Here is a 13,438-nt window from a genome sequence, read left to right as displayed (position 1 = left end):
CTGCTAATGTTCCCAGGACATCCAGCATGGGGGACGGTTGTGGACAGATGCCACCTCGCATGGTTTGAGCCCCTGATGAGCTGTGTCTGAAGCAAGTCATTCCTGAACTTTTTAACCACATGAGTTAATAAACGTTCTTTTTATTGTTAAATCAGTCTGGGTAGGGTTTCTGTCACTTGCAATGAAGGGTCCTAACAGAAAACACCGCTTTCCCCAGCCACAGGGAGAGACGAGGACAGGACCAAGGGGCATCAGACACCTGGACATCTGGAGTGAGGGGAGATGGGGCCAGGGGCCCGGGCACGTGCCCTGGACCCCGGGGAGCCAGGCCGCAGTCCCATGCCTGGCGGGTACCCATGGCACGGCAGACTCTACTCTGGCTCAAGGTGAGCTCATATGCCTGGCCTGAGAAGGTCTAGCCAGCCAGGCAGGTGAGCGTCAGCAAGGTGCCTGGGCAGACCTGGTTTCCAGCCCTCCCAGTCTTCCCTGGGGGTGTGCTTGTCTGGGGGGCAGGTGCTGGGTGCACGGCCTCAGGGGACCTCACTCCAGTCCTATCTGCCCTCTGGTCCCGAAAGGTGCCTGGGGTTGTCTAGCTCAAGTCATCATCTGGGACCACAGCTCTTAGGTCTAAGAAAAGGCATTTATTTGTTCCTAAGAGGCCCAAGTGTTTTGAGTTCGCTAAGTGGACAGAGAATTACCTGACGGGGAAAAGAAGGATGCCAATGTCCAGCACAAAGGCACTGGGGTCTGGAGAGAAAGCCGTTGGCACTGCGCCTGCCCCCCGTGGGGCAGGGTCCTGGGGGCGGGGTGCAGCGCGGGAGCTGTGCTCTCTCAGGGCCCGGCGATGGAGTCTGCTCGGATGCAGGAGGGACCGGGAGCCCCTCCCGCACAGCCGCAGATGCCGGTCAGCTGTGGAAGGCCGACCAGGAGGCGCCCGAGGCGTAGAACTCCACACGGCTGGGCCAGTCGCCGGCGCCACTGCCCTCCTTGTCCTCGTCAGAGTCCTCCTCGTCCCCGCTGGACGCTCCGCAGCCCGCCCCGGCCGCGTGGGCCGGCTGCCCGGGGGCCCCCGCGCGCGGCTCGTCCTCCTCCCGCTTGCGGGCGGCCAGCTGGCGGTAGCAGAGGCTGCAGACGCGCAGGGGCTTGGGCGACAGGCGCGGCAGGAGGAAGCGCTCCCGGGAGCACTCGGCACAGACCACGAAGCCGCACTTGCGGCAGTGGTGACGCCGCGTGAGGGCCGAGAAGCGCGTCTGCGTGCAGCGCATGCAGATGTCCGTGGCCTTGTCGGGGATCCAGGGCGCCGCGTGCTCCGTGCTGGGCTGGCGGCCCGTGGCCAGCAGCTGCCGCCGCACGCACTCCTCGATGTGGCTGATCCACTCCTGGCGCTCCGTGCTGGAGGCGGCTGACACCACGAAGGACTTCTTGGCCGTGCGGATCATCCAGCGGTTCTTGGCCCGCGCGGTCTCAGGCAGCGGCTCGAGCGTCACCTCCTCCAGCGGGATGATGTGCTGGCTGCGGTACTTGCGCTTGTGGAGCACGATGCTGCCGTACACCAGGATGTCGTTGAAGAGGAAGAAGATGCGCGGCTTGGCCTTCTTGCGGCACTCCTTGGTCAGCACGCCCTCGCCCAGCAGCACGCGGCCTGGCAGGGCCAGCGGCTGCCCCGACGCCCCGAAGCAGCTCTCGACGGCCGCGATGCGCTGGCTGTTGATCTCCGTGTTGGCCAGGTAATCCACCATGTTCTCCGGCAGCCTGGCTGTGGGAGGGGCGGCAGGTGAGGGAGGCGGCAAGCTGCCGGGCAGAGCTGGGGCGCCGGGACCCCACGGCCCGCGCGCCCCAGCCAGACAGGCCACCACAGGGCCCAGACGGCCAGCCAGCCGCACAAACTCGCTGCCCCAGAAGCCAGAGCCAACTCTTAGACAAGGAGCTGCCCAGACATGAAGGGGCGGTCCCCAGTGAGGGGCACGTGGAAGCCAGCCGGGGACGGGGAGGCAGCAGTGAAGATGTGTGGCTGAGCCGGCCACCACTGTAGCCAGTGGGGGCTCAACTCCCTGGGGAGCCTTGGGAGCCAGGAGAGAACATGCCTCAATGCTGTCCACCCCAAGGGGCAAGGATACTGAGCCCCAACTCCCATCAGCGGCTTCCAGGAGCACCAGAGAGACCTGGCACATTGGGCCTGCTCCAGGTGGAAGGGACAGCGAGTGCCAGGCACCAGGTGTCTGCAAACCTAACCCATCACGGACTCCGCCATCCACCAAGCCAAACCATCACAGACCTGCGGCCCGCTCCCTCGGCCCGTGGCTCAGTGGTCACCACTGCCCGCATCACAGGTACCACGTGCTGACTGCTTCCTCCATGTCGAGCATGACTATCTTATTTAGTCCCCACAGCAACCCAAGGAGGTAGAATCCCCCAGTCACAGGGGGAAACTGAGGCTCTGTAGGTAGGGGGCCCAGAGCTTGTTTCCCAGGAGACAGTGCCATCCTCCACGGAGTGTGAGGCCCACTCTGTCCTCCTCTGCCAAGCACGAAATGTCAGTGGCCCAGATCTCATCCAGCGCCCCCTCCCTGTTCTGTCCACACACACTGCCTTTGACCTCCGGACTCATGGCATTGAAGACCACCCAAATCCTGCTGACTCCCCAGGTCAAGCCTCCAGCCGTGGCTTCTCTCCTGCGCTGTTAAGCATGGACGTCCACCTGCCCACGCGATTTCCTACCTGCTCCTCTAAGAAGGTCCTCAAATTCAACATGCCTAACACAAACCCAGCTTTTCCCTCCAGTTCTTCTTTTCCATAAACAGAACCACCATTCACCCATTTGTTCAAGCCCCAAATCTAGGACTCATCCTTGAGCCTCCTCTTTCCTGTACCCCCAATGGTCACCTCGTGAGCAAGCTCCACCATTTTTCTCTCTCACCACTGGCCAGAGTTTGCCCACCTCTCACCACACAGCTACACGGCTGAATCCACAGTAAGGCGCCATCATGTCTTGCCTGAACTAGGCTGTCCCATGCTGGCTCCCTCCTGTGACTGGGCCCTCAGTCCTCATCTCCCTTCAGAAAGGGTCTCTGACAACCCCATCTCAAGTACAGGGTTGGCAAACTCTGGCCTGAGGGTCAAATCTGGCCCACAGCCTGTTTTTATAAATAAAGTTTTATTGGAACATGGCCACACTCGTTCACTTAAAATTGTCTGTGGCTGTTTTTACGCTGCAATGGCAGAGATGACTAGTGGTGACAGACACCACGGGCTGTAAAGCCTAAAGTATGTACTACGTGGCCCTTTACAGAAAAAGTTTATTGACCCTTTCTCTAAGATGTTACCTTATTTTGGTTTTTCTTCCCAGGACTTATCAGGACCTATTATTTTCTTATCTATTATTTGCTTACATGTTTTCTATTTCCCTTTCTGGGTTCTAAACTCCATGAGAGCAGGGGCCTTGTCTTGTTCACTATAGTATCCCCAGTGCTTGGAACGGTGTCGAGCACACAGTAGGTGTTTTGCTCCTACTGTGAAGTGAATGAAGGAACCTTTCCAAAGCTCCCTGAGGGCCCCCCATGCAAAGAGTCCGCCTTACTTCCGAGAAAGAAGCAGGTGACAGCTGACCTCACGGCCACGGCCATGTGCACACAGGCACACACAGCATGACCCTGGCCAAGCCGATCACTCTCGTGGTATTTCTGGGTCACCACACTGCAGTTCTATAAGTCAGACCACTTGTGGGAAGCCAGAGCGGGGCCCAGTGTGGGGGCTGGATGCATTGCACAAGCCGGGTGCTCAGTCCCCTGAGTCACATACCGCTTGCCCCCCTCAGACCACAAGGCATCCTGAGAGATGCTGCCCACACCACCTTATGTAAGAACCACTGTTTTTAGGTTGCTAATCTTGGCTGTGTGTTGCAGACCTCGCTGATTACTGGTGACAGCCCTGGGCTGTCCTGCTAGGACCAATCACTGGGTCCCTGCTGTGGACAATCTGGCAAAATTCCAGAGGCCACCCCCCTCCCCACCACCGGCTGGGCTGAGTGCTGGCTAAGGGTTCCACTGGAGGAGCTCAGAACGCAGCCGAGGGAGACCCCCAAGAGCCGGGAGTTCAAGACCTGTGGCGGAGACGACAAAGATGCCTAGCGGTGGGGGAACGGGTCCCACAGCCGGGCCACTCACACGCAGGAAGACCTCCGGCAGCTACTGCGACTCACCCAATCCATGCGGGTCAACGTGGGGTGACAACAGACATCAGACACTGAGTGGAAAAAGCAACCTGCCAAGTGAGAAGTGACAGCTTATGTGTAGATATTGCAAAATGGTGCAAAAGTGTTCAAGAACTAGATATTCGAATGAAGATGGAGAAGATGGAACTTTACATGCATGAAGGTGGCTACTATTAAAAAAACAAAAACAAAAACAAAAAAACTTAAAAAACCCAGGCAATAATAAGTGTTGGCAAAGACGTGAGGTTGAAATGCTGGCGCGCTGTTGGGGGAAATGTAAACCAGTGTAGCACTAAGGACAAGAATATGGGGGCTCCCCGAGAGATCAAAAATAGAAATACCATCTGACCCAGCACTTCCATTCCTGGGTATCTCCCCACCAGACAGAAAGCAGGGTCTCAAAGTGGTATGCACACCCACATTCATGGCAGCATTATTCACGGTAGCCGGGAGGTGGAAGGAACCCAAATGTCCATCGACGGCTGAACGGCTGAACAGAATGTGCAACAGAAAATTATTCAGCCATAAAAGGAAGGAAATTCTGACCCCTGCTACCATGTGGATGAACCCTGAAGACATTTATGCTCCGTGAAATAAGCCGGTCACAAAGCAACAAATATAGTACGGTTCCACTCCCACGCAGCATTGCAAGTAGTCAAATGCATAGAGACAGAAAGTAGAAAGGTGGTTGCCCAGGTTGGGGGGCAGCGGGAGGAAGGAGAGCTGTTATTTGATGGGTATAGAGCTTCAGTTTTGCAAGATGAAAAGAATTCTGGAGATGTTTCACAACAATGGAAATATACTTAATACCACTGAACTGTACACTTAAAAAGGGTTATTAAGACAGGTTAAAAACAAATGATGGACCCAAATCAAAGTCAGGTGAAAGTGGCCTGGAGAAAGGGTACCTGGATATAACCAGCAATGGGGGGGGGGGGGATCAAGTAGGACTTCACCTTTATCTATAATATTCTTTCTTTTATTTAAAAAAGTAGCAGCAACATGATAAAATCACAATACCAGTCAGTTCTGGGAAGTAGGGACATGAGCTTCTTTTTCTTTCTCTCTGTCTAAGTGTAAGGTCCTAAAAAAGACAAGAGTCACAGGACAGAGTTTGCACCCAGAGCCCTGAGCTCTCCTGGCTGGGAGCTCCACCCCGCAGGGCTCGAAGCAGGTCACCTGGCGGGACCCCCTCTAGTCCAGGGACACAGGTGATGCCAGGAGGGAGTCCTGACGAAGGACGTCACTTGCTCCCGCCAAGCTCACCTGTGTGTCACCCAATCTTGCAGCTACAGACCAAGGCTTAACACATTTGGTAGCTGAGGCAGACAAACTAGGTGCCGAGACGGAAGAGAGCAGATGGCCCCCATCTGGCCCTGGGGGGTTTGGTGAGCTCTAGAGGCCAGCTTGCCCAGGTCCCCCTCTGACCCAGGTGGGCAGGCAGCACCCAGGGATGCGAGCGGTTTAGGCAAGAGAGGGCCTACAACACTGTCTCCTTGTCCCTGGTAGGGGGTACCGGGATGCCCCACACAAGACCCCCTTGCTGTCTGGCCCCAGCTAATGGTTTTCAGACCCTTTCCAGGCCCTAGTCACCCCTGTCCAGTTGCTGGCAGCAATATGTGGCCCAGGAAGGGTGGGGTATTTGTGAAAGGGGTCTGGGCTCTGAACTGATCCCACGCACCGACTGGGGTATCCAGAAGGCCCTCATGCCCCTCTCCTCCATGAGCCTATAGTGGGTCCCAGACTGGGAGAGGGCTGAGCCAACAACATTCTTCTGGGGTTCCCTCCAAGTCTGCCCACCCTTCCCACAACCATAACTTCACACCGGGTTTGACATGGTCTGGAGATTCTTCTTGGTAAATATGGCATCCTTCACCCAAGCAGATGGGGAATCCTCCTTTTTACTGTTCTCACCAAAGAAGTGAACCTCCCTCCTTTAGGGCAGGGGAGGAGAGAGCTGACCCATGCCTCTTGGGGCCAGCCTGCCTCAGGACAGCCTCCGGCCTTGGGATAGTGCATGTGCGACCTCGGTGTGGTACCCAGCACCCGGGGTGCTGACAGAGGGTGGACGCTTCTGAAGGGTTAGTATCCGGCAGCAGGGAAATGAATAGAGCTGCTTTTGAGAGGAGGGCTTGGGAGGCTGCCAGGCTCCTGGGCTGGCCCTCCTGAACACAAGTGATCCCTCCACCTGAGGGGGCTGAAGGTGCTCGGTGAGCACTGGGGTCTGGGGGCCCATGCCGGAAGTGTTGGTGGATGGCTGGGGTTCTGTGCATGACAACTGAGGTGTCACATGTGATCTACACCAGGGCTGGCCAATCCACACCAAGTCTGACCCGGTGCCCGCTCTAAATCCAATTCACTGAAACACGGCAACAGAGATTGGCTTGCAAAGCCTAAAACATTTACCATTTGGCCCCTTACAGGAAAAGTTTGCAGACCCCTCATCTATGCCTGATCTATTCCACCCCAGGCTGTTAGAGGCATAACGCACCTACTCTGGGGATGCACCTGACACAGGGCTGTGTCCTGACGGAACTTGTTCTCTCCTCTCCTCCACTCAGAAACAGTCTGTGTGATTTGAGAGAGAAGTCTGGGGCCCCACCCTGGGAACCCTGGAAAGCAGGACCCAGGAGGGGCACCCAGGCCCACCCTTCTGTGAGAGCTACAGTTGGGGACACCGCTTATCAGAGAAGGAGGTACCTGGCCAAGATCACAGAGGCGGGGAGTCAGGACGCTGGTCCCTTGTACTGTCCTTTGGCTTCTTCTGACTGGGGCCAGGCTGATTCACCGCCGCCCTTCCTTCCCTCCAGCCCCAACCAGGCCCACGGTGCTCCCACGTCTGCTGGATTCCACCTTCCAAATGTGTACCGTACGTCCTACCATGTGCCAGACACAGTCCTACTGTGCTTGGCACCACGTGACAGACAGCAAAGAAATAGGGACCAGGCCCTTTAGTAACAGACTCCCTGGTGGGACAGTCAGACTAGTAAGTAAATCAACAAGGTAATTTCTGACTGTGCGTGCTAAGAGCCGTGAAGCAAATGGCTGATCTGCCTGGCAGAGCTGGGGCGGGGGTGGGGGTCAGGCAAGGCCTGGTGAGGAAGTAACCTTGCACCAGCCTTAACACTGTGAAAGAGCCAGTGATGCAAAGGCCGGAGGAAAGAATGTTCTGGGCCTTGGGAACAGCTCAAGAATCTGACCTGTGGAGGTCACAGAGGAAGGAGTGAGGGGTAAGAGGTAAGGTCAAAGGGGCCAGCAGAGGCCAGTCTTGAAGGTCCAGAAGCCAAATGAGGATCTGAGGTTTTCTCCAAGTACACTGAGGAGAGTGCCAGATCCAAGTGTCCTTTCCTTCCAGAGGGGCTTCCCCTCAGCCTTGTCTAACCCTGTGTTTCCCGGAGGCCCTTCTCCAAAAAAAAAAAAAAAAAAAAATAGTACTAAGGAAAATAAACCAGAAGTGCTATTAACTAGGAGCTTACAGCTCACCAGCTACAACTGTAAGCACATTATAAGTAGTCTCTCACTTAATCCTCACGAAAGCCCCATGGGGGAAAGTACCACCCCCATCATCAAAATTATTGCCCAAGGGCCCGGTCGAGTGATGGGGGAGCCCAGCTCCAAGAAGGCTGTTCTTGACCAAAGACAGAATCAGAAATCCTCAAGTCCAGAGGGCAGGGTCCCTCTACAAATGCCTGATCCCCTGCCCCACCTCCCCAACCCCATACCAGCCCAGGGATCCCTTGGGCTGGCCTGGGCAGGTCCCTTAGCTCAGCTGGGCTGCCTCACCTCCTGTCTTGGCAGCCCTGAGGGCTGACGTGTGCAGGGACACAGGCCTAAGTCAGAGTCATCTCTCGGCCTGCACAGACCCCAGTGGAAATTATGTGCCCAGGAACAGCCCAGTACTAAGTGGAAACTCTGTGCCAAGAATGACCCCAGCAATGATCCGCCCTCCCCACTGGGTTTTCACCCTCTGGGGTGAGATAAGAGCTTTGTTCAAATTGCAAACCAACATTTTCCTTGCACTGTGGAGATCAAATTTCAGAGTGCCTCCGAACTTTGGAACCTTCTGGAACCTTTGGAAACTTCCTCCCCCCCCCCCCCCCCCCCCCCCCCCCCCCCCCCGTAAAGGGGGCTGAAGACACCACTGCCTTGCTTAACTCTTCGGTGTTCCGGAAGAGGAAAGGGAAGGAGATTCCCGCTGATTCCAGGTTGGGAAGGAACTGCCATCTCTGTGGGCCGGCCTTAGTGACTTCCTCTGTGAAATGGGAGATGAAGCCCTGCCATTTCCTTTGACAACTCCTACCCAAAATCACAAACTCCGACGCCTCGGGGACCAGGCTGTGCCATAGTGAGAGAGGCCAGAGAGGACCAAGGCCACCCAGAAAGCACTGCCACCCCCCCCCCCCACCTCCCGGGTCCACTGGGGCAGCTGACTCTGCTCACCTGTGCAGACCCCGAAAACTGGGACCAAGGAGTGAGGCCCCCACGGCGGCGTCAGGCCAGGATCTAGCGGAGATCCCCGCTGCCTCAGGGGACAGCACCCGCGGGCGCCTCCGGACCTCCTCTGCTCACAGGTCGCGCATCCCAGGGACCCGGCCTTGACCCCGAACGCCCTTACTTGTGCACACCCCGCTCTCCCTGGAGCCCCTGCAGCCTCCACCTCGCCTCCAGCAGCCCCAACCAGCAGTAAGCGCCCTTCTCCGCGCCTCTGCTCGGGGTCAGGGTCCGAGGTGGTCCTTGCCGCGCGCCGGTCCCGCCCGAGCCCCGGAGCCACCTCGACAGGGCGGCCGGGGAGACTGGAGGCGGCGGGCAGGCAGCCTGCCTTCCCCGCGTGTCCCTGCCCGGCCCGGGGCCCTTACCTCCTCCGCCGGCTCCCTGCGCGCCTGCGCCCCGCCCGGCACCCCTCCGCGAGCCCGCTCCTGGCCGCAGCGGTCGGCTCCCGGGCTGGGCGCCCACTCTCGCAGGATACGCCCCTCGCGGCGGCTCCGCCAATCGGAGCCCCGGCGCGCGGGCGGGGGCGGAGCCTGGGCTCCCGACTCTCGGTGCCTGAGAGCCGGGGAAGTGCAGGCGGGCAGAGCGCCCCAGAGTGAGAATGGGCCCGCGGTGTGCGGCCGCCGTGGGCAGGACCTGCACAGAGTGACTTTTCGGGACCGCGCCCGGCTGGTTCTCCAGTCTGACTCCCCCAGGGCCCTGCCCAGTTCCGCCTGCCGCCCGCGGCAGCGCCGCACCCTGGCTGCTCCCACCTCGCTGGAGACAGTCCTCGCAGGACTCCCAAGGGAGGCCTTGGAATTACTGTGCCCTGTGCTGCCTCTGGCGGGCCTCCCTGCTGCTCTCCGACACAGTCATCCCCTCTCAGCACCAGAGAAACCAATCATCATCATATTAACAATCAGCAGCATTTAATCCTTTTTGTATTTTCAACTTTTTATAGTGGAAACTTTCAACCCTGCATGGAAGGAGAGTCCAGTTTAGTGGACTGAATGCGCTCATCACACACTCCAACATCCAGCAGGTTATGCTGCCTCCCCACCCAAACCCTCCCCTGCCTCCTGGGACACTGGAATGAAATTCCAGGCCTCACCCCTCCAGGCCTGTCCCAGCCTCCCTCTGGTCCCCTCCCCGCACTTCATCTCACACTGGCTTCTTCCTGTTCCTCAAAACCCCAAGGTTGTTCCCACCTTTGGGCCTTGGCACGTCCCCTGCCTCCAGATCTTCCCATGGCGGCATTGTTGGCATTCAAGTCTCAGCTCAAACTACCATGTCCTCAGAGGCTTCCCTAACCACCCAAAGCAGCTCCCCGTCTCCACCCCACCACCCTCAACTACCTCACCCAGTTTTATTATTTTGTAAATTATTTCTCCAACCCAAAGTCATCTTATTCAGTCACTTGTTTACGTGCTCATGGCTTGTCTCCCTCACCTAAGCAGTGAGCCCCATGGACTGGACTATACTGATCTTGTTCCTCTGTTTATCTCCAGTGCTGAGAACCAAGATGAGCACTTAGTAGAAACGCGGTCACTGCCTGTCCCACAGTGGCAGTTTGTCGTGCCAAATAGGGCAGACTCTGGGCACTTTGGCGAGGAGCCGGCTCAGGCCAGTGCAGTGTCTGCTGGCCAGGACCAAGGCCAGAGACAGCAGCAGGCGCAAGAGCTGATCAGGCCTGGAGGCTGGAGTGAGGAGGCCTGAGCTGAGCAGTGGTGACCTGCCCTCTGGGGCGGTGCGGGCAGAGCCTGTGACGTGGGGATGGGCCTCTCCCAGCCCAGGTGGAGTGAGGCCAGGACATGGGCTAAGAAGGGAAGGGGATGAGGCAAGGGCGGAGAAGGGAGGGAGAGGCCCGGAGAAAGAAGAGGGGTGGCGGCGGTAGGCGAGTGAGAGGGCCACCACAAGTGGCCTTGGTGAGCCCACCTCCCCACCACTGCCACGAGCCCCCCTCCACCACCTTCACTGCTGTTACTTCCGCAGCAGGACAGACAGTGCTTACTGAGCGCCCCACGGAAGCCACGGCCTCATGAAAGTAAACATGTATACAATGCATGGCCAACCTTCATACTGAGAGCTTTCACATAAAAATCAGGATTTTCACCTTCTCGTAAATCAGAGGATTTGAAAACACGGTCCCCCATCTCCTCATGGAACTGTCCCCTTCAGATTAGGCACATGACCCCATTCACGACAGTCCCACCTCACTCTGTGGTTTCCCTCTTGCCCCGCTTTACCTGTTTATGTGCTTCCAGTTGACTAAGCACCTGCACTGAGGAGTCTTGATGGTACAGCCGGGCCTCTACACCATCAGAGAAGAAGGACACAAGGCCCAACCATCCCAGAGGCTGACGTACAACCAGGCAGATCAGTTGGGACACTGAGACCCTGGTAAATGCCATCCCAAGCGTACACACTGCTTGTTGCTGGGGGCCGGGGCTGCTGGAGGGGGACACTGAGCTGAGCCTTCAGGGCCATGTTCCATGACTGCTTAGGACCAGGCCCCCCACCTCCCTAGCAAGAGGGGCTTTGTGGGGAAAGTAGGCCCTGCCTGGGGTGAGGGCACCACGGAAGGGAGCCGGAAAGCCTTTGAAGGCAGGACTATCCAGTTTGAGACAGCACCCTGACACCTAACACAGTGCCGGGCACGCAGCAGGTGTCCAAGAAAGGGAGGCCTTTCCATGGTTCTGGGAAACCAGAGGAAGGAGGCACACCCGTTGGTCCTGGTGGTGGGAGACCCCAACTAGCCTTGTCTCACTGCTGGTCCAGGACCCACGGGGGCCTCAGTCTCCTCCTCTGTCCTTGGTTCCAGCGCTGACATTCTGGGCCTCCGGGTGGAGACAGCGGAGACTCTGCTCATCTAGCCGTCTGCCCCTTCCCAACAGGGACCAGCTGTGGGCGGAGAAGACCTGGGCGGAGGGCCTGCTCCTCCAAATAAGAGGAAAAACTCGTGACTCAGGGAAAGGCAGAAGTTGACTCAGCCAAGCCACAAGCTGTGGAAAAAATGAGCTCTCCCTGAGGCTTTTTTGGGTTTTTTTTTTTTTTCCTCCTGGGGTAAGAAGCCCTTTCTGAGGGAAAGCTGGCTTCCAGACTTGGGGGACCAGGCTTTCAGGAAACTGTCAAGGCTCGTGATTTTCAAGTTAGGAGTTCCGGCAATCACCTGGGTGGAAAATGCCAGAAATTTATATTGGATCTTTTTAAGTCTTGTCGAAGTGCCAAGCGCTGTGTGCCACGTACTTCATATTATCCTATGTCTCCTCAGCCTACACCTGTCATTCCCCACCCTGGGCTTATGCCAATGAGGCAGAGACACAAAGCATTTGGGGCGAAGGATCCCGACCAGCACCAATGTTGCAGCAAGAGGGATGAAAACAAATGGGGCAAAGTAGTAACAGGGGATGACCTAGGTCAGAGGGGGACAGACCCTTCTGAAAAGGGTCAAATAGTCAACAGTTTGGTCTCTGTGAGGCCCTCCGGGCTCATGGCACGGCAACTAAGCGGCTCTGCTGTTGCCCTGAGCACAGCCCTCGCCGGGGCCCCAGCCCGTGGGCAGCTTCGCTTGGCGATGCTGACGGCTGACTGTCCAATCAGGTTCGTGTGTTAGGAAACTTTATTCTCCTTTTCATTTATTTTTTCAGCCACTTAAAAATATAAAGACCATTGTTAGCTCACGGGTCATGCAAAAAGAGGCCAGAGGCTGGAGCTTGCCGACCCCTCACCTACAGGTGGTCATCATTGCTTTCTTACAACTCTTCCGCTCAGTTGAAAATATTCAAAACAGAAAGTTGGGCAAACAAGTAAAGGGAAAAAAAAGCAAACAGTGGTTGTCTTACGTATCACGGAGACTCATGAACTCTACTTCAAGTTGGCTCGCTTCCCACGATTCTGCATGCTGCTTTCTTTATCCGTGCTACACTTGAGGCTGAGTCTGCAAGCCGTGGCAATGTGGACATTAGGGAAGGATTTCTCATGCAATGGTTGTGAAGATTAATTGTAGAGGAGGAGCCCCTGAGAGGTTTGGAAACTGATTTCACAAGAAAATCTCTCAAGGCTGTTGGATTTTTTTTAAAATGATTGTTGGATTTTGGATTGCTGAAGTGTCAGATTTGAAACCAAGAGGAAACGTGCACTCTGCACAACCACGGAACAGCAGTGGCCTTCCTCCCCCCACCCCCAAATATTGGGGCTTCTGCAGGGTCAATATTTACCCCTTCCTGTGTGTGTTTGCCCACACGTGTCATTCCAAGTCTGCACCTCCTTGTCATGTTTGCGGGCAGTATAGGCCTGTTTCCCATCATGGGTGCTCCGTGAGGCTCTGACCGGGCCAAAGGGGAAAACAAGAAACACGAGAAGAGAAAACTGCCCTTTGAAAAATGCTTCATATGGATGAAATAAATGTTGCATTAAAGATAATCTTCAGAATGATTTAGCACCCCGACTTTCTCAAAGAGGGTCAAACCAAGAGGCCTCTGACAGCACTGGATTGACCAAGTTCCATCTGGGTCAGCCGTTCCTTCAACAGTTACTGGGCACTGTGCCACAGCCAAGCAGTGGAGGCAGAGATGAAGGGGGCACGGCCTCTGCCCTTGGGAAGCTCGCAGTCGAGCAGGGGCACAAACCTGTGAGAACATATTCATCCATGAGCAGCCAGAACGGCTCACCCAGAGCAGAGGACAGAGGTCATCTCTGATGAGAACTGTCTGGGTTGGATACCACATCTTGGAACACAGTTTTGGCACCAGAAAATCAGTC

At 56.6% G+C, this 13,438-nt stretch overlaps 1 protein-coding gene across 8 annotated transcripts; it reads right to left on the bottom strand.

The window, feature by feature from the left end:
• Window positions 1-120: 120 nt before the first annotated feature.
• Window positions 121-11,519, bottom strand: PLEKHF1 (pleckstrin homology and FYVE domain containing 1). 8 transcript variants are annotated; one of them, XM_064582023.1, is made up of 3 exons: window positions 9,067-9,316; window positions 4,199-4,260; window positions 121-1,756 (listed from the first exon to the last, which is right to left on the bottom strand). In XM_064582023.1, the coding sequence occupies exon 3, from the start codon at window positions 1,737-1,739 to the stop codon at window positions 906-908; it is 834 nt and encodes a 277-aa protein (XP_064438093.1). In that variant the 5' UTR covers window positions 1,740-1,756; window positions 4,199-4,260; window positions 9,067-9,316; the 3' UTR covers window positions 121-905. The 8 variants fall into 8 exon arrangements, with proteins under 8 accessions (XP_064438093.1, XP_064438091.1, XP_064438094.1 ...); XM_064582021.1 differs by lacking the exon at window positions 9,067-9,316 and adding an exon at window positions 8,651-9,060; XM_064582024.1 differs by lacking the exons at window positions 4,199-4,260; window positions 9,067-9,316 and adding an exon at window positions 10,924-11,519.
• Window positions 11,520-13,438: the final 1,919 nt, after the last annotated feature.

Source organism: Mirounga angustirostris, unplaced genomic scaffold (assembly GCF_029215605.1).
Source record: "Mirounga angustirostris isolate CCGP_5_RB_7025 unplaced genomic scaffold, mMirAng1.0.hap1 SCAF_16, whole genome shotgun sequence".
In the NCBI taxonomy this organism is placed as follows: Eukaryota; Metazoa; Chordata; class Mammalia; order Carnivora; family Phocidae; genus Mirounga; species Mirounga angustirostris.
The sequence above is the reverse complement of the archived record's forward strand: the minus strand, read 5'-3'. Positions and strand labels throughout refer to the sequence as shown.